The sequence below is a fragment of the Schistocerca piceifrons genome, chromosome 1, assembly GCF_021461385.2.
Source record: "Schistocerca piceifrons isolate TAMUIC-IGC-003096 chromosome 1, iqSchPice1.1, whole genome shotgun sequence".
NCBI lineage: Eukaryota > Metazoa > Arthropoda > Insecta > Orthoptera > Acrididae > Schistocerca > Schistocerca piceifrons.
Window position 1 is genome coordinate 292,325,875 of NC_060138.1, and position 24,457 is coordinate 292,350,331.

The 24,457-nt window shown below is 42.1% G+C and overlaps 1 protein-coding gene across 1 annotated transcript in view; it reads right to left on the reverse strand.

The window, feature by feature from the left end:
• Window positions 1–24,457, reverse strand: part of LOC124794370 — a 117,511-nt gene that overhangs the window by 51,767 nt on the left and 41,287 nt on the right. The window contains exons 2-4 of the mRNA XM_047258090.1: window positions 23,257–23,344; window positions 11,399–11,435; window positions 10,658–10,702 (exon numbers count right to left, since the gene is read on the reverse strand). Coding sequence (XP_047114046.1) covers window positions 10,658–10,702; window positions 11,399–11,435; window positions 23,257–23,337 — 163 coding nt within the window. The 5' untranslated portion in view covers window positions 23,338–23,344. The remainder of the gene's footprint in view (window positions 1–10,657; window positions 10,703–11,398; window positions 11,436–23,256; window positions 23,345–24,457) is intronic.

Genomic DNA, 24,457 nt, shown 5'->3' on the forward strand with positions numbered 1-24,457 from the left:
CTCAGCAACTGTTGTGGCTGAGCATCTGAAGGATAATTTGGAAACTATTTCGAGTAGATTTCCCCACCATGTCATAGGGGTGGAGATTTTAATTTGCCGGATATAGACTGGGAGACTCAAACGTTCATAACGGGTGGCAGGGACAAAGAATCCAGTGAAATTTTTTTTAAGTGCTTTATCTGAAAACTACATTGAGCAGTTAAACAGAGAACCGACTCGTGCCGAAAACGTATTAGACCTTCTGGTGACAAACAGACCCGAACTATTTGAAACAGTTAACGCAGAACAGGGAATCAGCCATCATAAAGCGCTTACTGCATCGATGATTTCAGCCGTAAATAAAAATATTATAAAAGGTAGGAAGATTTTTCTGTTTAGCAAAAGTGACAGATTTCAGAGTACCTGACGGCTCAACACAAAAGTTTTGGTTTAAGTACAGATAGTGTTGAGGATCAGTGGACAAAGTTCAAATCCATCGTACAATATGCGTTAGATGAGTGTGTACCAAGCAAAGATCGTAAGAGATGGAAAAAAGCCACCGTGGTACAACAACCGCGTTAGAAAACTGCTGCGGAAGCAAAGGGAACTTCACAGCAAACATAAACATAGCCAACGCCTTGCAGACAAACAAAAATTACGCGAAGCGAAATGTAATGTGAGGAGGACGTTGCGAGAGATGTTCAATGAATTCGAAAGTAAAGTTCTGTGTACCGACTTGGCAGAAAATCCTAAGAAATTTTGGTCTTATGTCAAAGCGGTAGGTGGATCAAAACAAAATGTCCAGACACTCTGTGACCAAAATGGTAATGAAACAGAGGATGACTGACCAAAGGACGAATTACTAAATGTCTTTTTCCAAAGATGTTTCACAGAGGAAGACTGCTCTGTAGTTCCTTCTCTAGATTGTCGCACAGATTACAAAATGGTAGATATCGAAATAGACGACAGAGGGACAGAGAAACAATTAAAATCGCTCAAAAGCGGAAAGGCCGCTGGACCTAATGGGATACCAGTTCGATTTTGCATAGAGTACGCGAAGGAACTTGCCCCGCTTCTTGCAGCGGTGTACCGTAGGTCTCTAGAAGAGTTTAGCGTTCCAAAGGATTGGAAAAGGGCACAGGTCATCCCCGTTTCCAAGAAGGGACGTCGAACAGATGTGCAGAACTATAGGCCTATATCTCTAAAGTCGATCAGTTGTAGAATTTTGGATCACGTATTATGTTCGAATATAATGACTTTTCTGGAAACTAGAAATCTACTCTGTAGGAATCAGCATGGGTTTCGAAAAAGACGATCGTGTGAAATCCAGCTCGCACTATTCGTCCACGAGACTCAGAACACCATAGACACGGATTCCCAGGTAGATGCCGCGTTTCTTGACTTCCGCAAGGAGTTTGAACAACTCCCCACAGTCGTTTAATGAACAAAGTAAGAGCATATGGACTATCAGACCAATTGTGTGATTGGATTGATGAGTTCCTAGATAACAGAACGCAGCATGCCATTCTCAATGGAGAGAAGTCTTCCGAAGTAAGAGGGATTTCAGGTGTGCCGCAGGTGAGTGTCGTAGGGCCGTTGCTATTCAAAATATACATAAATGACCTTGTGGATGACATCGGAAGTTCACTGAGGCTTTTTGCGGATCATGCTGTGGTATATCGAGAGATTTTAACAATGGTAAATTGTACTGAAATGCAGGAGGATCTGCATCGAATTGACGCATGATGCAGGGAATGGCAATTGAATCTCAATGTAGACAAGTGTAATGTGCTGCGAATACATAGAAAGAAAGACCCCATATCATTTAGCTACAATATAGCAGGTCAGCAACTGGAAACAGGTAATTCCACAAATTATCTGGGAGTACGCATTAGGAGTGATTTAGAATGGAATGGTCATATAAATTTGATCGTCGGTAATGTATATGCCATACTGAGATTCATTGGTAGAATCCTAAGGAAATGCAATCCGAAAAAAAAGGAAGTAGGTTACAGTACGTTTGTTCGCCCACTGCTTGAATACTGCTCAGCAGTGTGGGATCCGTACCAGACAGGGTTGATAGAAGAGATAGAGAAGATCCAACGGAGAGCAGCGCGCTTCGTTACAGGATCATTTAGTAATCGCGTAAGTGTTACGGAGATGATAGATAAACTCCTGTGGAAGACTCTGCAGGAGAGACGCTCAGGTCCCGAGTTCTAGTCTCGGTCCGGCACACAGTTTTAATCTGCCAGGAAGTTTCATATCAGCGCACACTCCGCTGCAGAGTGAATATCTCGTTCTGGAAACATCCCCCAGGCTGTGGCTAAGCCATGTCTCCGCAATATCCTTTCTTTCAGGAGTGCTAGTTCTGCTAGGTTCGCAGGAGAACTTCTGTAAAGTTTGGAAGGTAGGAGACGAGATGCTGGCAGAAGTAAAGCTGTGAGGACGGGACGTGAGTCGTGCTTGGGTAGCTCAGTTGGTAGAGCACTTTCCTGCGAAAGGCAAAGGTCCCGAGTTCAAGTCTCGGTCCGGCACACAGTCTTAATCTGCCAGGAAGTTTCGTATCAGCGCACACTCCGCTGCAGAGTGAAAATCTCATTCTGGATATATCAGCTGCGTTTATTCGTGGACTTAATGGTATCCTCAATGAATCAGCGGAGAAGTACATTACTAGTTACTTGGACGATCTGTTAATTGCAAGAGAATCTTGGAAGTATCTCAATAGAATACTGAAGGCATTGCTCCGTGCACTGCGGAACAACATTTAATAAGTTGATATAATGTGGTCTCCTCCACAAAAGCATGATATGGCAGGAGTTATAGATCATTCAGCCATCAGCGGCACTGTTAAGCAAATTTGGTTACACTTCAAGACACACCAATCATGATTTTATATTGTACAATTTATACATGGTACTTTACAGTAGTTTGGAGTATCTGTTTAAGAGCATGGTATATTTTTGTTGCAGTAATAATATCACTCTATTTTGCACAGTCGTATTTCAGATTTTAGTAATCTTGTACTGGGTTTGCTCCTTTGAGTATTTTGCAGAGTCATGGAGCCGAGAAATGGGGTCACTGTGGCAATTTGCAATGTGAACCAACATGACACAACAAGGGGCGTGGTGAAGTGTATCCAGAAGGAAGAAAGTGTACTTCACAGTGCGGCGGCATGAGGCCTCAGTCGCTGGCAGCATCTACGATCCAGGTCCGCCAATCTACAGTCACTCGACAACTTGTGGCATGGAGCTTACGTCAGTGGCACACGGCGGGTGCAGGTCCAAGGAGACAAGGGAAAAATAGCTTCCAGTGACTGGCACGTGGCTGCAAGGTGAGCAGCAGTCGTTTACATCACAGCGCCGTATGTCAACAGATGGAATTCGAGGCATGAGGAAACCTCCAGATATGGTATGGCTAGTGTTATGTCACAACTAATGAACTGGATAATTCAAAAGGTTCTTCACAGAATGAGTCTGCCACTCCTTAACATAAATTGCCCTTTTCTCCAGCTACGGACCAGTAGCAAATAGCCAGTCTCTACCATAATGCATTTCGTAGCTACACAACATATCAGCTGCAATTGCAGTTCTCACAGCTGAAACTTCCAATGCTGTTTATCGACGTGCTCCCTGCAGATCAGCACACCTTTTCCTGTTGAACTTTTGGGCAGTGCGGAATGACTGTCCAAGCTATACCACAACTAGTTTTTGTTCAGCTCTAGTAAGCAAAATAGCAACACACACAGGCCGTCAGCTGTGGCTGAGCGGTTCTAGGCGCTTCAGTTCGGAACGGCGCTGCTGCTACGGTCGCAGGCTCGAATCCTGCCTCGGGCATGGAGGTGTGTTATGTCCTTAAGTTAGTTAGGTTTAAGTAGTTTTAAGTCGAGGGAAATGATGACCTCAGATGTTAAGTCCCATAGTGCTTAGAGCCATTTGAACCATTTAGCAACACACAGTCTGGGTACAGTCGAGTTGATCACTACGACCAGCACCAGTCACGTCGACACGAACACTGGAGTAATGATCCACTTCTTGTTCATACACAACTGTAGCCAAAACACTGTCACGATGGGATAATGCTAGCCAAGTTACCTGCAAGTGAGGTGATGCCACACGCAGCGTGCTGCCACTCCTCTGTGCAATGTACCTTGGAGAAGTGATGGAGTTCCACTTGCTGTCCACTAGTTTGACTGCATTTGCCAGATGGGGCACACACACACTGCAAGTGACAACGAGAGAGCTGCATCGAACTAGTCAGCATGTCCTCCCACTATACTTTGTGCTTCTCTCAACCCCGATGTACTCGTGTGTGCTGAGTGAACCTCAGTTCTCTTGTGACCTTCCAAAGGACAGTGACAGCTAAACGTCCAGGCTCATTTCAGTTTGTATACTATGTAAAATTTTGCAGTGTTCTCTATGTCATGTTGAACGTATATTGTCATTTTTGTGTTTGAGCTGCTATTTTATATGACATACTTTTTGTGTACTGGCTGTCTGCATTTAAGAAATCCAGGATGATACCGAAAATTTATTGTCACTAAACTTGTACAGACCATATATTCGCAAAAAAGTAATTCAAGTAATCCTAGCACCTGTTGACTTAAATGTAACGTTTCATTCAACACTCATTTAGCTACTTAGTAATCCTGGAAACATGGCTACCTGATGTCATTGTGTCTACTAGATCTTTCGATCATGAAGTGCAAATGTACCACAGTAGAGATATCTTTGTAATCTCACGTCGTCACAACTGTTAGTGATGATATTTACAACATATATACAGGGTGATTCAAAAATGCATGTAAATATTTCAAGGGTGTATTTGTGAGGTAAATATAAGACAAAAATGTTCTATACAATTTTTTCCATACTTGGCTTATTACAGAGTTATGAACAAAACAGGATAATACATTCAATACAACGTAAGGTATTTAATTCCCAGAGTTCACAGTTTAATTACAGTGCATTTGGACTAACAACGCAAACTGATAAATAAACGTGACGTAAGAAACTGAAACAATTCCTCGCGAACACTGTATTAATTTAGGTCCTGTTGATTGAACTACAGCAATGCACAATAACTAAGGAAAATTGAAGAATTTTACAGACTGTACTGTACTGTACTGTATTTGCACAAATCTTAATGCAATGCATGTTCAAAATGCTGTCCCTGAACTTGCAGACAGACCCGTGCTCGTCGCATCAATGATCTCTGCACATTACACAGTCCGTTCAACTCTCCACGAATAATTTCACAACCACCTTCAATTCTTTGTTGTAGCACTTCTCTGTTCGGTACTGCAGAAGAATACACCAATGTCTTTAGTCGGCCCCATAAATAAAAGTCTAAAGGGTTCAGGTCAGGTGATCTGGCTGGCCAAGCAATTGGTCCTCCGCGACCTATCCATCGATGTGGATACGCAGAATTGAGGTACGCCCTTACGTTGCGGCTGTAATGGGCGGGAGCACCATCGTGCATAAACCACATGGTGGCTCGTGTTGCAAGAGGGACATCCTGTAACAATCCAGGCAATTCTCCCTCCAAAAATTCGCAGTACGCGTGCCCATTCAGCCTTGGAGGCAGAACATGAGGTCCGAGTAAGTAATTCCCCACAATACCACACCAAATGTTTATGGAGAATTGATGTTGATATCCACGCACAATTCTCGCGCCAGGATTCTCGACAGCCCACTGGTGCATATTATGCGAATTGATTACACCCGCACGAGTAAACATGGCCTCATCTGTGAATAATATCCGCCGAATGAACATTGGATCATTCAAATGACGCTCTTGTAACCACTGGCAGAATTGCTGACGGCGAGGATAGTCTTCAGGTGTCAATTCGTGCACTTTTTGCAGGTGAAATGGATGCAACTGTTGTCTCCGAAGCAGCCGCCATACAGTAGATTGTGGAAGTCGTACAGCTGCGCTAATTTGTCTCGTACTGATAGATGGATCTTGGTCTACCAGGTCCAAAACATGTTCCTCGACGTTCACTGCATGCTCAAGTGGTCGACCTGAATGTGGCCCAGGACGAATGCCATACTCCCGCATACGTCTGTCCACAGATACAAACGTCTGATGACTTGGTAACCGTCTTCCTGGAAACAGCTCACTGTACCTTCGTCTTGCTGCAAGTGCATTTCCATCTGCTGCACCATACACAAGGTGCATATCAGCATACTCACTGTTTGAGTACATCATGTGCACGAAACCTTTAGCCTTCCGACGATGAATGAACGACAGGACGTACTTTTCCGTTACCAACAACATCAGCGCCATCTTCCGTACAGTAGGAGTAAACATCACGTGCAAACAAAAACAAACACTATTCATGCAGTTTCGAATCAACTGTTGGGAGATACGTATGTGAATTACGTACCAGAATATGGCATCCTGCTGCTTGCACTGCCGTCGTTTTGATACGGACATGACTTTCGTATTTAACGATAACTCTGGAATTAAACGTTTATGGAAAAACATTTATAGAACATTTTTGTCTTATATTTACCTCACAAATACACCCTTAAAATATTTACATGCATTTTTGAATCACCCTGTATATAAATGGCTCTGAGCACTATGGGACTTAACATCTGTGGTCATCAGTCCCCTAGAACCTAGAACTACTTAATCCAAACTAACCTAAGAACATCACACACATCCATGCCCGAGGCAGGATTCGAACCTGCGACCGTAGTAGTCGCGCGGTGCCGGCCTGGGAGCCTAGAACCGCAAGACCACCGCGGCCGGCATATATATATATATATACATATATACAATGTTCTGAACACTATATTTGCTAGGTATAGAGCATGAGCCGACATTTAGCGGCAATCATATTGATCTTGCATTAGGATGAGTGAACCAGGAACCACGTTAAATGACACTCAAAGTGAGAGATTCAGAACATATGATTCAACGTTGACTTTGATCTGTGAGGAAGGTCCGTCTTTCATATGTTCATCTGGTCTTTGGTACCTCTTTCCATTGAATTTTCTATAATTCCAAAGGACCAGACTTCAGCATTGAATCCAGTGATAACGTGGGGTTGCTTCCTTGAGAGTGAGACTGTATATATGTCATCTAATTGGCTATTTACATACTGTGGTTAGCAGAGATGTTGGGAAAGATATTGTCAGTCATAAGAAGGCTTGACGTTCTGACAAACGAATTACATCTGAGAAGGTTAGTGGACAAATTTTACTTGTAGCTGCCCTTCTGCCAACTGAATAGGGACACCTAAGGCACAAAATTTACACAGATGATGTCATTGCACACGAAAAGCTATTTTGCATGCTTTTTTCATTTTATATAAAATCGATTAGTGGTGGAGAGAAAGACAATGGTGCACATTACTTGGGCAATGTTTATTACCTTATAACAAATCCCAGGGACTGGGAATACTGAGCTGGTTCTAGTCTCATTTCTTTCATTACGCCTTAATTCTTGAACGGCCTGTTCTCCAGATGACTTTTGTAAGTCTGGAAAGGCACAGCGTCTGGGATTTGTCACTACATGGACAGATCGCAATGAAAACAGAGTGGCTCTCTGCCGTGAGCGAAGACTGCGTCCTCCGGCGCCTGTTTTTGCAGGAGTCGGATTTCCAGCACGCAGCCTGTGTATCTCACAACCCGGGCCTACCTAGCGGCAAAACTGTGGCCGAATCGCCGCACAAGCAATGTGAGAGCGCCGCTTTCCTATGTATAAAATAAGTTTTGTAGATAGCGATAGCTCCCTTTCCCAAAGAAACATTTAGAGCTGAAACAATGAGCCTACCTATTGTATGGCTCTCTAATTTCTGAGGACCCTGACGTGAAGCTAATTCAGAGCGCGAAAACGAGCCATTGGTAAATTAGACAGTGATGTTGTGGAGACAGAGCTCAAGCAAGTTTATGTAAGTGGGAACGCAGTTTCCTACATTTCTGGATGGATGTGACACGTTGTCCTAGCGGCGTTCTATGCTCTGGAAGTAATCAATACTTATTTCATTCACACTATTTAGCCACCATGTACATAATTCTCGCTGTTGGTAGACATGTATGGCTTGGAGGTAAAATATTACTGTGTGTAGGAAGATGCTAGAATGAGGAACGGCGGTGAGATATCACGGTTGGGACGCTGAAGTCACAGTCCCGAGAGAGCAACTCAGCGTGTGACCGGGGTCCATTCCAGCAGAGCCATCCATACGTCAGCGGTGTCCAGCACAGCTGTCCGAGAATAATTACGGTGAGCATAACTTGCCACTCTGTAATGAAAAAGCGTTCTAGGCCTTCCCTAGTAGATTTCTGTGCGATGACCGGTCTCACAAGGAACCCCTTGACTGCGAGGTCGAAAATTCAATCTTTAGTAAGGCTTATTTCAAATATTGGGTGCTAATGACTCCCCATGTGCATCAACAGGGCGACATAAAATGTAATGTAGAGCATTAAACGACGCTACAGCCCCTGTTGTCTTGCAGAACATATTTTCGGTCAAACTGCAGTTTTACCTGTCATTGTATCGCATTTACTGTAGTAGGTAATCCCTCAACAGCAACAACGTCTCTCTTTCTTAGATGCTGGGTTCCCTTGATCCAAACTTCTGTTAAAATTCATTCGCGCATTTTTCGCCACTGCTGTAAGTTATTCCTAGTTTTTATTATCTATGCTGGAGTTACTGGTATCGTATTGCTAACATTTGTTATTGGATATACATATTTTCTGCTGTATTCTTATCACATTTTATATGATAACGTGTAAACAAGCAATGAAATAATTTAACAGGTTTTAATAACTGCAGAACGAATTTTACGAAACACTGCAGATGCCGCAGCAGAGTTTTTTAATCAGGACTCAATAAAAAAAGTGATTATGTATGCAAGTACGAAGAGATATTGAGTTCAGCTCCAGCTGCTACCATGTTTGTATCCTCCCTCCACGACAGCTAACATAAAATGATTCAGTTCATAGGACACGCACTGCCGGCGTCAAATGCTAGAAGTTGTCGCAATAATACCGCTCCACTAGAAATAGCACACGCAAACCAGACCAATGTTCCCATTAGATTTCTCAATGTCACGGCTTTGTAGGTAAGAGACCCTGGTCCGGAACAGACGAGTCGAAAGTTATAAAAAAAAGTCGTTGTGGAATCTCTGACAGCGGCATATGTTACCGGTACTGAGTCGAGTAAACATGGGCTCTAAAATGCAAACCTGAAGAACTATGACCACTAGTTCATCCTCTTTATTGTGAAACACAGGTGTGGTATTGACAAAGTTCCCGTAGATTATGCAATTTGGAGCTCACATTTACCTGACATTATTTTCTCGTTTTGGTGCATAGTATCTCCTCCAACAATAAACCAAAGAGGTTACAGTAGGAGAGTAGTGTTTCACAGTACCTAAGACGAACAAGTGCCCATATTCTCGAGTATTCGCTAGAATCCCATGTTTCAGAGCCTTTTCTTTTTTTCGAAATTAACTTGCTGACTGCTAATTCCTTGACGTTAAATGTATTAGGTTTAGATCTTCTACCTAACATTGACATGCGAAAACATAGCAAGCGGTCACCTCAGCCACTTCCGTTATCCGAGCAGGCTTCCAGGGCTGACTAAACTTCCATATGTCACAATGTCTATATCCTTATATTAAAGTTCACGAAATAAAATCCTGGTCCAAGTCCCGGCCTGGCATATATTTTTACATTGTACTATAGGGAAGTAGATCTATACAGCTGATGTCAAGGTATTCGCAGACAGAGAATTACTTTCGAAATTTTATATTCCATAAGGCCTGCAGCGTACTATTAGTCAGCAAGTGACGTCTTTATAAGGAGTTTCCAGACTCACTGCTGTGTGATATTACTTTTTCTTTCTTTCACTACAGACCTGTTTCGGCTGATTTGCCAGTATCGAGTGCCGTATATATTGTCTAGATGGACTGACATCGTTGGGGACTGTATTTTGACTGTCCTGCTATATTTACTGCATTAGATGGTAATTAATTTGTTATGGCAGTAATCTGACTACCATAATGCAGAAAATACGTAAAAGTAAAGTTCCCAACGATGTTATATGTATGTCAATCGATCTAGACAGTATATACGCAGTATATGGCAATTTAGCCGAAATGGATCTTTAATGAAATTAAAAAAAAAAAAAAATATATCACACTCCAGGAAATCCGCACAATCCATATAAATAATTTCAAAATATTTCATACAGATGTCGATCGTCAACATTGTGTGTTCTTTCAGACCTGCATGTTAATAAAGACATTTTTTCTTGTATTGGTCCGTATACTACCACCTCTGAAAATCGCCCACTCTACTATATTAACAGAACAATTTTCGCTTACAACTTTCGACTCGGTCGTTGCCGGACTAGGGTACCTTACGTCAGATTGACACATTTACCCTCCTCCATCATCCGTGAAAGGTTGTAACATCATCATAGAATCAACTCGTATATGAAACTGTATGATTTCACCTCACAGCTGGCTGAACTTTCAACACTGCCTTTCAGAAAAAAAAGGCGAATCTACTTACATTTCTTGTGATGAATTTCACCTAGTAAATAATTAAATGTTTCAGGTGTAACACTTTATCAACAATACATGACGACATTCGTACTATTGATACACAAACAGACGGGATGATCGTTGGTTCATTTACAATTAATATGCGTATGTACTCACAGTAGGTCCAGGCAAGTTTGTAATTGAACTGGAAGGGATGAAAGTCTGAAACAGAAGAAAGTGTTTCATATTAAACTTACTAGTCGATCATCTACAATTAAGTAATATAAACTACTTGGATGTAAGATTATCAGGAATCAGACATAATTCGGTGTATAATAAATTTGAGCACCTGATAGTTATTCAGGCTATAATGAAAACAGTGAGTGACTGATCTGATTACTCATGCAAAAATAAGAAGAAAGTCCTATCTCAACAAATTATGGAAATTATTAGTTTCTGAAATATGAATCACTCATACTGAGAAACCTCAAGTATTTGTTCATCACGGTCGTAGTTTGCTGCAAATTTCGAGTAACCCGTAAATAATAATAATAATAGATAAATAATAATAACAAGTGTTCAAAGTTGAGCTAATTGTTGTATGAAGTTCTGACCACGTTCGAATACATTCGGCCTATTGTGTACTGTCTGCATTTCCACAACTCGCTTCAGAGGAGATTCTCCATCAACGACAGATTTTGCGTACGTATTTGTCTTAACTCATGAAAGCATTTTAGCACTAAATGAGTTCGCAGTACACGATGTCTTACTATTCCGAACTAAACACTTCAGGAACCTAATGACACAGAGTTTTCTTCTTGTTTTTGCCTGAGAAATACAATCTTGGAGGTTTTTACCACTATTGCTAGTACATCCCTTAATGATCGATGAGAGATAATTTTTGAATAGTTTACTTACGAATGAGTGATTCAAGTAAAGCCAGTATGCTCCGTACCTGTAACAAAACAGTTTATTAAGATACCACTATGGAAAGACAGCATCGTGTTAACTTTTGTAAATACTAACTGTTGTATCATGAGTAACCTCCTACACTCCGAAGGAAATATATGCTACCTTCATACGTCACTGAGGTATTTACAACCTGTTAGACATCAAAAACGTTACAGGTACCACAGTCGAAATTAAATGAAATTGTAGGTTCGTGCAAAACTACCTCTTTCGCCGGGACATTGTGACAATCCAGAAAAATCCTAGAGTACGTGACTTGTTTATGATTCGCATCACCTCATGTGACAGTACTTTGTTTATTTTATTGTAATATTTAATTGTAATTGCGCCGGCCGATGTGACCGAGTGGTTCTAGGTGCTTCAGTCTGGAACCGCACGACCGCTACGGTCGCAGGTTCGAATCCTGCCTCGGGCATGAATGTGTGTGATGTCCTTAGGTTAGTTAGGTTTTTAGTAGTTCTAAGTTCTAGGGGACTGATCACCTCAGATGTTAAGTCCCATAGTGCTCAGAGCCATTAATTGTAATTGAATTGTTCTGGTATATCGATGTGTGGGAAGAAGGCCGGCTCCTTCTTTGTCCTTCGGATTACCTGCGACGTGCATAAGATAATACACTGCCTGACAAAGAATGTGAAGCACCAACAAGACATACTCGGATGTCCATGTAACTTTAACATGTACTCACTCTCTGCGCGTGTACAAACAATTAGAGTTAGATTTCTCAATGACAGCCAGAGCAGACATCCGATTGAATTAGTATCGTTCGTGTCTGAGAATGACTCGACTTTCATAGAAATCCAAGGAAAGTATTATGATAATCTGACCTGAAAAGATACTGCAACGAGGTCTGGGAACTGACCAACGAAAGGACACATGTTGTGTTGATTGTAAATATACGATATTGTCGTTTCAAAGTTATCGATAAAATACAGAAGATGAGTAGCACTCTTTTTGAGAACCGGAGTGCGTACTTTGAACTGCTTCTCTCGAGCTCAAAAGCTTCCGCAAATCTTTACCAATGAAGATACCTCTCGATGAGAGTGAAGAGCAATAATGACTTGATACCGGGTAGGGGGCCACGAAGTGTGCAATCGAAAGCGGCTCATCTGCAGCGCTTTTCTTTGATTAATTACTGTTCAACGCATCGCTAATGGGGAATGTGTTAAAGACCAGGCATTCTTTCAGGTTGGCAGCACTCTTGGGAGCAGTCGAGCGTGGCGTTCATTAGGAAACTCTGTTAGGGTATACAAGAGGCATGAACAGACCTTATGTTGAGTGACAGTCATGAAAGAGACGGAGAGGGTGCGTACTGTGTGAGCGGTCAGCATCTCCCAGTGTTCGAGCCTCCATTCTAACGGGTGGAGGAGCCGTACAATACCAGGATTTGTGGGCATTCCTCTGCGACAAGTGGCTCGGCGTTGGACCGCAAGGGAACATGAGGGCATGTATATTCGTCGTCTGGTTCCGGACGACCACGTCTCATCACTACAATGGAGTATCGTCGTATTGTGCACCGAGCACATCGTAACCGCTTAGCATCTGCGTCCACCATCTGAATACAAGTAATGTCTTACGTGCAATGCACACACACCATTGATCGGAGACCAGCGGGTAGGTTGCCATTAGTACCACAAACAGTGGGTTGCATTTGGAGTGCTGCCGTTACAAGGAAGCATTTGCTGGTGAGGAATGGCGTCGCGTTGTGTTCGGCGATGAACTGCTGTTCTGCACTAACCTGAACGATCATCAAAGGCAAGTGTGCTGGAATCTAGGAAGAGACCTCATTCTTTCAAGGGAGGATGTCATTCTTTCAATGTTTTGCTGAGGCGCTGGCGTCATGGTGTGGAGATGCATCACAGATGGTTGTGATTGAGGAATCTCTGATGGTACAATGGCACGTTACGGGTATCATGTGTTGTCATGTGTTACGTCCTACGCAACAATAAGGTGGTGCCATTTTTCAACAGCACAATGCTCGTCCACATATGACGTGTGACTGTATGAAGTGTCTGCGTGACGCTAATGTTCTCCCGTGGACAGTAAGAGTACGTGTGGAAGAATCTTGGACGTCACCTCTGTCCCAGTGCAAGTACCAGGATACTAGGTCATTGTACCAATTATAATAGCTGCGCGCCAGTTTCTCCCACGAGACGATATGAAGGCCTTACGTCGTTTTTTTCCCACCAAATCGGTGCATACATTCAGGCCAGAGAGGGCGTAACGTCATGCTAATAAATGGGCTCGTATTGCAAAGTGTTTCGCAAATTTGACTCTGTATTTTAATCACTGAGGTAACATCACATGCGTCTCTTCGTGAAAGGTTCCATTTAGTTTCCTCCTTCCCTTCCGGACGCTCCACCTTTTTTCTCCGATAGTGTATATTCTGCTCTGGGGTCCACACATAACTGACACCGATCTCAGAATAAAGGGAAAAAAAAACTGAATGTCTAGAATCACCATGTATAATTATTGGAATTTGGACAATATTGTGTCAGGACCGTGAATGCGCTATTCACTTCGCAAGTAAAGGCGTTTGAGTTTGTTGATGTAATTGTTGCAGTATACAGGAAATTTCTACCCACCGAAACAGAAGCTACGTGTGAGATTGTTTGGGCAAGGCTCAGCATTAACGGCGGGCACAAACTTACAATTGGATCTTTCTATCGATCACCTGATTCTGCTGCAAATGTTACCGAAAAGTTTAAAGGAAAACTGAGTCTAGTACGTCTGTTCCTTAAGCATAGTCGAATACTCAACTGAAATTAAACTTTTGTTAAGTGAAGGGGCTGACAAAGACAACCTGCGAAATATTACTAAGTGCCTTGTCAGAAAACTACTAGGAACAGATTCAGAAGCACACACAGTACGTAAGTATGTTGGACCTAATGCCAGTAAATAGATGTGACCTCTCCGAAAAATATGAGCATGAGGCAGTTGTATGAAGAAGTGTAACAGCCAGGCAAACGAATGGGAAGATTTTTTTTTGTTTCATTAAAATAGCTGAAGAGGCAGTCGTGCCATGTCTCAGAGTGGAACTTAAAACTCTTCCCACCTGGCATCTAGAGCAAATGAGGTTCAAGTTGAAAAAAATTGGTTGGCCATATGATGGATTGACAAAATCCTACCATGTGGTGAGCAAGATGTATGAGATAGGCGAAAGAAGAATATAATAATTCCAATCCCAAAGAAAGCAGGTGTTGACAGATGTGAAAATTACAACTATCAGTTTAATAAACCACAGCTGCAAAACACTAACGCGAATTCTTTACAGACGAATGGAAAAACTAGTAGAAGCCGACCTTGGGGAAGATCACTTTGGATTCCGTAGAAATGTTGGAACACGTGAGGCAATACTGACCTTACGACTTATCTTAGAAGCTAGATTAAGGAAAGGCAAACCTACATTTCTAGCATTTCTAGACTTAGAGAAAGCTTTTGCCAATGTTGACTGGAATACACTCTTTCAAATTCTGAAGGTGGCAGGGGTAAAATACAGGGAGCGAAAGGCCATTTACAACTTCTACAGAAACCAAATGGCAGTTATAAGAGTCGAGGGGCATGAAAGGGAATCAGTAGTTGGGGAGGGAGTGAGACTGGGTTGTAGCCTCTCCCCGATGTTATTCAATCTGTATATTGAGCAAGCAGTGAAGGAAACAAAAGAAAAATTCGGAGTAGGTATTGAAATTCATGGAGAAGAAATAAAAACTTTGAGGTTCGCCGATGACACTGTAATTCTGTCAGAGACAGCAAAGGACTTGGGAGAGTAGTTGAACGGAATGGATAGTGTCTTGAAAGGAGGATATAAGATGAACATGAACAAAATCAAAACGAGGATAATGGAATGTAGTCGAATTAAGTCGGGTGATGCTGAGGGTATTAGATTAGGAAATGAGAGGAGTTTTGCTATTTGGGGAGCAGAGAGGATATAAAATGTAGACTGGCAATGGCAAGGAAAGCGTTTCTGAAGAAGAGAAATTTGTTAACATCGAGTATAGATTTAAGTGTCAGGAAGTCATTTCAAAAAGTATTTGTATGGAGTGTAGCCATGTACGGGAGTGAAACATGGACGATAAATAGTTTGGACAAGAAGAGAATAGAAGCTTTCGAAATGTGGTGCTACAGAAGAATGCTGAAGATTAGATGGGCAGATCACATATCTAATGAGGAGGTATTGAATAGAATTGGGGTGAAGAGAAGTTTGTGGCACAACTTGTCTAGAAGAAGGGATCGGTTGCTAGGACATGTTCTGAGGCATCAAGGGATCACCAGTTTAGTAGTGGAGGGCAGCGTGAAGGGTAAAAATCGTAGAGGTAGACCAAGAGATGAATACACTAAGCAGATTCAGAAGGATGTAGGATGCAGTAGGTAGTTGGAGATGAAGAGGCTTGCACAGGATAGAGTAGCATGGAAAGCTGCATCAAACCAGTCTCAGGACTGACGACCACAACAACAACAACATATGATGGATAGATATGCACGGAGTAGAACAGTTCATGATGGTTAGGACCAACCGTAGTACACAACCAATGTAAAGAAACTTCTACAGAAAGAGTGAAAATTGCATAATGGGTTTACAGCAAACCATAGTTAGGTGATGAATGAACCGAATTTGCCAAGCAAGAGTGCTGTGCCTGTAGTCTTTAATCACTGCTGAACCCTAATTTTATCGAAAGATCACTAAACCCCGAGGTTTTATGGTCATATGTAAAGGCTTCAGGTGGCACCAAATTAGTAACGAGACACATGAATAGCACAGGAATTGAAACTGGGGGTAGAAAATCAAAAGTAGAAACGCTGAACTCACTTTTCAATTTATTCTTTGCAAAAAAGAAACCAAAAAAAAGAAAAATACTGCACTGTCACAGTTTAATTCTCGCACCACTTCAAAGTGAGTGACACACATACAGGACATGGCAGTTAAAATTATTTTGGGAAACATGTGGAAATTACACATCGAATAACAAAAAGCATTTTAATAGCAGCTGTTCATCTCGAAGGGGGACATATAATGACACTACATTCGACCATCCTGATGCACTCTTATGGGGTGGGAGAGAGGTGAGCTTCGAAATATTCAGTAGGAACCACCAATTTCTGTTGGGGATATGGATTCTCTGGAAAAAATACATAACTTCGTAGGGAGAAAATTATTGTTGCGTAATAGATGGCGCTGTAATCGACCATTTCGAAAAGGGTTACAATCCTTTGAAATATCATAGTGTTTCAGAATATTACCCAACACATTAGCAATCCAGGACTGTAGAAGGGCGGTATTCTTACATTCTGTAATGCGACACCGGTGTTTTATAGGAAACCAACGTGATTCTCCAGACCATAACTCATTACGGTGTCCACATTATTGGTGTAATTACATACATAGATGGCGCCGAAGTGGAAAGCGATTGGAACACATCATTGGTTTGTTAATCAATCCAGTAATAACTACATTTACCGTTACCCAGGAACAACGACGTGGATATTGTAGTGTTTCGTTCGCTTCGGGATGGTTTTTTAATGTGAGTGTCCATGACTCTCACCACTGGGGTGTCTGTTTTAGGTAAGTCCTCTAGCCTCTCACCACTGGCTGCTTGCTTTAGGTCAGTCCCCTTGCCTCTCACCACTGGCTGCTCATTTTAGGAGAGTCCACTTGCCTCTCATCTTTGAGGTCTTGTCTTAGGTGCATCCCCTTGCCTTTCACAAATAGTCATGTTTTACTGAAGCAAATGTTCGAAATGGTTCCTGTTTGCTATTAAATATTTTGGAATCGTATCTCTGAAAGACAATCCTACATCTCTAAGGGTCTCTTCACTAATGTTTGCACACTCAGAGATAATATGCTGCCGCATATTTGCAAGGGATGTCGCTACGACAATGTAAGATTTCTCTTATAGTGTTCCGACAGGAAAAAATCTGGAGGCATTAAATCGGGTGAACACGTAGGCCACTAACGAAGACCTCCTTGCCCAGTGCATTGATCAGGATGGTGTCTATTCAGAGCTTCACGAGATATCTATGACTAGTGCGCTGGACAGCCATAGCGTTGAAACCATGTATCCATTCTCGTTTGAAGTAGGATATCTTTCAGTAGTATTGGCAAAATATTGACTAAAAGTTATAATGAAATCTAGACCTCTTACTGTTGACAACTCCATTCTTCGAGAGCTGCAAGATCACCAATGATATCTGTATCGATACCAGCTCCACATTGACTAAAATGTCGTCATGTGTTCGACATTTCACAATACCGTCTATGAAGTGTGGGCCAATTGTTATATAGTATATTACGTAACACACCGCATGAAACACTGATACTACACGGTCATTGAAATTTGACTTGCCTTAACCGGTGGAGATTCTCCCCCGGCCCAGCAAAGCATTTACCTGACGACGATTCGTCAGAGGAAAGTATCTGTGAATGAAAAATCATCATTGGCTGATAATTGTTGTTGCATCCAATTGCAAAATTTCAAGTGGCGGTGAAAGTCGCCCCCACATAGGGCTTGACGCAACGACAGGCGATACGGGTGGTGCTTGTGTTCATACAGTATGCGCAGAACGCTTCGTCGAGAAATTCCCGTACCACATGCGATTTACCGCGAAATAATGTGAGGATATGCAGCAGTTACAGCTAACACATCCTTTGCTGCACATCCGTTCGTCGCAATCCGCGATCGGATAGTTCGTGTGTTTTGAGCGTTTCCACATGGCAATAAACAGTTGGATAAGACTGCAAAATGTCGTCGCAAAATGAATATTCCTCTCAGGGAACACGTTCGCATACCATCGACGAGCTTCTCCTACAAGCCTACTAGAAGCAAAATACGAAGCAGTGATATCTACTGTCTCTGTTATCGTCGTCCTGGCTGCTCACGTAAGAAAAGAGTTTTGCGGTCCGAATATTTGACGAAAAGTGAACTGTGCCCGCCGGTTCCTTGACCGTCGTTCGCGGTAGGGTCACAATTGTGCTAGACACAATGGAACTACATCGTTGCACCTCAGCGTGTTCCATCTACTGCGAGAGTCTGATCACGGACAGCCATCCATGTTCGCCGTTCGTTCGTCTCAGACGGTTATTTGAATGGTACAAAATGTATCTCAGACAATGATTAACGTATCGAACATTTACCTAGCACTTTTCAATGGTTTGTTACGCATTTTGATTAGTGTCAGGTAAAGCGCCATCTATCAAGCAACGACAAAATTGTTCCATAGACACTTAAATATACACTCCTGGAAATTGAAATAAGAACACCGTGAATTCATTGTCCCAGGAAGGGGAAACTTTATTGACACATTCCTGGGGTCAGATACATCACATGATCACACTGACAGAACCACAGGCACATAGACACAGGCAACAGAGCATGCAGAATGTCGGCACTAGTACAGTGTATATCCACCTTTCGCAGCAATGCAGGCTGCTATTCTCCCATGGAGACGATCGTAGAGATGCTGGATGTAGTCCTGTGGAACGGCTTGCCATTCCATTTCCACCTGGTGCCTCAGTTGGACCAGCGTTCGTGCTGGACGTGCAGACCGCGTGAGACGACGCTTCATCCAGTCCCAAACATGCTCAATGGGGGACAGATCCGGAGATCTTGCTGGCCAGGGTAGTTGACTTACACCTTCTAGAGCACGTTGGGTGGCACGGGGTACATGCGGACGTGCATTGTCCCGTTGGAACAGCAAGTTCCCTTGCCGGTCTAGGAATGGTAGAACGATGGGTTCGATGACGGTTTGGATGTACCGTGCACTATTCAGTGTCCCCTCGACGATCACCAGTGGTGTACGGCCAGTGTAGGAGATCGCTCCCCACACCATGATGCCGGGTGTTGGCCCTGTGTGCCTCGGTCGTATGCAGTCCTGATTGTGGCGCTCACCTGCACGGCGCCAAACACGCAAACGACCATCATTGGCACCAAGGCAGAAGCGACTCTCATCGCTGAAGACGACACGTCTCCATTCGTCCCTCCATTCACGCCTGTCGCGACACCACTGGAGGCGGGCTGCACGATGTTGGGGCGTGAGCGGAAGACGGCCTAACGGTGTGCGGGACCGTAGCCCAGCGTCATGGAAACGGTTGCGAATGGTCCTCGCCGATACCCCAGGAGCAACAGTGTCCCTAATTTGCTGGGAAGTGGCGGTGTGGTCCCCTACGGCACTGCGTAGGATCCTACGGTCTTGGCGTGCATCCGTGCGTCGCTGCGGTCCGGTCCCAGGTCGACGGGCACGTGTACCTTCCGCCGACCACTGGCGACAACATCGATGTACTGTGGAGACCTCACGCCCCATGTGTTGAGCAATTCGGCGGTACGTCCACCCGGCCTCCTGCATGCCCACTATACGCCCTCGCTCAAAGTCCGTCAACTGCACATACGGTTCACGTCCACGCTGTCGCGGCATGCTACCAGTGTTAAAGACTGCGATGGAGCTCCGTATGCCACGGCAAACTGGCTGACACTGACGGCGGCGGTGCACAAATGCTGCGCAGCTAGCGCCATTCGACGGCCAACACCGCGGTTCCTGGTGTGTCCGCTGTGCCGTGCGTGTGATCATTGCTTGTACAGCCCTCTCGCAGTGTCCGGAGCAAGTATGGTGGGTCTGACACACCGGTGTCAATGTGTTCTTTTTTCCATTTCCAGGAGTGTATTTTTTCCGGAGAATCCCAATCCGCAATAAGATTTGGGGGTCCCTATTTTAGATTTCTAAGTAGACCTCTCCCACCCCCTTGAGGTGCGGCAGTTGGGTCAAGTTTAGTGTCACTGGATGTCCCCTTTCGAGACGAACAACTTTTAGTGTAACCGTTTTTTCATCCGGGTTGTGGTGTCTGAGATATTTCCATGAACAATTTTACAAGATTTGCAACTGTTTAGGTCTTGACCACAATGTAGCGACGATCCCTTGAACAAAAAACTGTGCTCAGTGATTAGGAGAAGGAACAGGTGACTTCCATTTACGAGAAGAGTAGCAAGGGAGATTCGTATAACTAATATGCAATATCTTTGGCATGCATCTATTGTACAAAGTAGAGCCTTGGAATAAGCATGCATTTGCATTTGACTCTGTACAGCAGTACCGTTCATCAATAAAATTGCTACCGTGTGGGGTATGAACAAAATTCGTTTGGATTAAGGATATCTTGCTAGACTGGACGCAGAATGCTTTTTTGGATGGAGAGTCCGGTGTGTCCCACGTGGCCGTCTGCTGTAATTTTTCCAAGAGGAGGCCATATTCTAATGTTACTAACTTTTACATTTGTAATACAGTTAGACAGAATACTTAGTTTGCTACAAGAACTAAATTTGACAGGAATTATATTACATTTTATCTTAAGCGATTGATATGGCTTCTTTTACTGTGTTTTGAGTAGAATACTTCGATAGCACAGTATATAATAATCTAAGTATATATTTCTCCGTGTTATTGATACGAATACGAAAACCACCATTTCGACTTAACTATTTGAAATTATGTGATTTTTGTGGTTTTTCACTCTAAAGTATTCAAGGAATTATTCACAATAAATTTTTTATTCATACACTAACCATGTTATGTTGTCATCAAAAACTAAAAACCTGAAATAGAAAAAATTAGAACACTGAGAAAAGATTACTAAGGAAAAATCACAAAAAATGCTAAATTAATACTTCTCAAAATGAAGGAACAGGAATAATATTAAACACACATTCTCTACCATCGAGATAATGCTAAATCTGTTATTTAATGAGATATCAGACAACCAGTACTAAAATTGCATAACAATTCTGTAGTAAATATAAAGTACATGCCACCAGGTTCCAGCAGAGGGCGACTGCCCCCTCTTGTGCCCTGCTGCGGAAGCCTACGGCTGGGGCTATCTCCCTTGTAACGTTATCTGAATGCTACCTAGGCTGGCCAATCAAAACCCCTGTGGGTGTTTGACGTCAAGGCATGGGAATCAGCAAGAATTTAGTCAATTAGTGAGATTAACATAAAGTAGCTTTTCTTTATATATTTGATTTGCTTAGTCTGAAAAATTAATGATTTTGTTTATAATAACTGAAAGTTACTCACTTAACACTTTTGAGGTCAATTACTTAGCTACCCAAGCAGTATGCATATTTCAAAAGCGTATGAAGGTACATGTTTTTAAATTAACAGTATGGATATAGATGCCACCTCTTTGATTAAACAGTCTGAAATTATATTCACATATGATTAAATTCAGGATATCTAACGAGTTACAAATTATAGCTAGAAAATATTCACAAAAAGTTAGTCCATGCACCAGTAACGTTAGAGTGACGCTGGCAGTTAAAAGGCTGAAATTTAAAAAAGACAAAACAATTGAGAAAATCCTGTGAACTTCAACAAAAATATCCAACAAAAATTTACGCTAATGCTTCTCGAACTTGAGAAATACGAAAAAAACTTTGAAAAACGTTTATTTAACTCCGATGACACCATTTTTGTGTACACAACTTCACAGCAGATCATATTAATGTATCCATTACACTGTTTTTGTGATTTCTGTAATTTTTTAATGTGAAATGGTATAATTAAAGGTGAAAGAATGTGTTTCTTACGCTACATTTTTTTGGTTAATTGGGGAAAGTGTAACGCAGGGCCAGTATATGATTGGACTAACGTGGGAAACCTTCCAAAGCCATTCTGTGATTGGTCTGTTCTAGTCTCTCCACTCTGTCATGTTACTGTGCACTCATGTCATCAGATGTGCAAAATGCATGGCTGTGTTCCTGCATAGGGCGCTGCATTGCACGTCGTAGAGTTTTAGAAGATTCCATACATGGAGGGGACGTATTTTCGACCTTGCAGTATTTCTTTCTTTTTCGTTTTACCTAAATTGTAAAATGGGATTTTCTTTGTTAGAAATTCGATTCCACTATGAGAGAAAATAGACCACCAGATTCCATGAGCGGGCAACTGACCACTATTGTCCCTTTCGTAGACGCCTATGGTGCCCCAGGGAAATGTGTTGGGATTCCTGTAGTTCGTGTTGGCTATCTGGCATCAGTAGTACTAACCTCAAACTTAACAACATTCAAACCGAACATTAAACAAATAACTCATGTAATTAACGAGAGAAGAAACTGAAATAAAAGTTACACATTCCTTTTAGAGAACTTTGTGTCTCGCACTTCTATCGAGTTGATGTTCACTGATAGACTAGTCAGTACATGAAAATATATACGGAATCATTGGCTTGTCACTAAAGCGTAGTTATTCGTAGTTCATTGACATTGAACTCAAAACTTTCTAGAAATCCGTAAATCATAGGTAAAGTCGTAACTCATACTCACTGGTCCACTCAATAAACTCATGCTTGCCTACAAAATGGTCCCTAGAATTCTGTTTCCAGTTTAAACTCCATATTGATAAATATCCCACTGAGAAGAGACCGTGAAATGTATTGAAGGCATCAAGAATGGCCCTTCTTGCGGATCCTTGGGTTGCTGTTAAGTTCTTTCCATTAGGTTGCCTAGATTATTTTAATGCAACAAAATCGTAGCAAAGAACCTGCTACGTTGACGTAAATCCAAAACGTGTAACATTTGAAATTTTGTGTAGTCTGTACGCTTTATGACCTCATTAGCTATTTTATACATACCACTTTAGGTTCTGTCAAAATAAATTGGTAATGTACCTACATGAATCACAATGAGAGCATTTCACGATATTTTCTCGTTTATCCTGCATGCTTCGGCCAATATTTGTATGGGGAAACAATATATCTTCAGGCATCTATGGTTATAAGTTATTTTAATACCTAGAGAACTTTAGTTGGATGTTAAGTCTTATGGACTTACGAGTTCAAAAGTGCCGATGAGAACGCTTCCCGTCTGCAGAGTGCAGCCGCAGCAACAGTAGTCCAGCATAGGCACCCTCATTGTGAATCTGAAATAGTGTGAAAATTGGCATTTGTGATATGAAAACCTGGAGTCTAAGACATAATCTAGGCTGCGGTAATGGTACATCGTAATAAGCACGATGTGCAGTCCCCAGGATCAAAATCAAAAGTATATTTATTTCGATTTTTCGATTCTTTAATTACTCAAAATAAGATCAGTTTCTATGTACGCAATATTCTACCTCTATTTACTGCCTGATAGATGGTTCAGTTAGGAAATGCCCAGTATTTGACGATTACTGTCTTCTGGATATCCTTAGCAGAGTCAAATCTTGAATTCTTCAAGAGAATTTTCCATTTTTGGAAGATAAACACAGTCAGTATCGTTTTCACCTTTCAGGATTTTGAAGGGCCTTTTTCCAGACTTGGAATGCCCTTCGCCCTATGTGGAACTCTAACGTCTTGTTTGACGATTGTCGGCAAAACTCTAACTTTTGTCTCCAGTATACCCACATACACATACTCTGCAAGCCACCAAATTGTTAAACACACTGTGCACCACTGCTAGTCATTGCCTTCTCTATTCCACTCGCAAATGAGGGAAAATTGATTATGTAACCGTACAAGACCTAATTTCATTTGTCTTCGTGCTCATTACAAGAGGTGTACATTTGTGACAGTACACTAGTTCTGTAATGAATCGCATATACCGATTGTCTAAGCTTCCTCATAAGTATTTACGGGAAAGAACATCTATCTTCCAGGTATTCCCATTTCAGTTCACTGACCGTTTCCGTAAAGCGTATTGTAAACTGAACACAGTGATTTTTGCTCCAACTTAAATTTGCGTCCAGAACTGATAATGGGAAGTCAACTCCTGTCCGAACTTCACAAATTTTTGAGCAGGCAGATGAGCTGAGGCCCCGTATGTGATGTTTTACTTCATAATAACTACTAGTGAAAAGTAATTGAGATGATCGGACGAGAACTGAAATGCCAAAAGTTTTACCATCTGAAGTGAACACAATTTATTTTGTTTCTTGTCTGTCACAAAATATTTACTTATGAGCGGATCATCAGATATTGCAATGGAAAACATAGAAACCAAATTACAAAAATGAAATTTAAAATTATAACTCTCTTACTTAATAAACATAAAG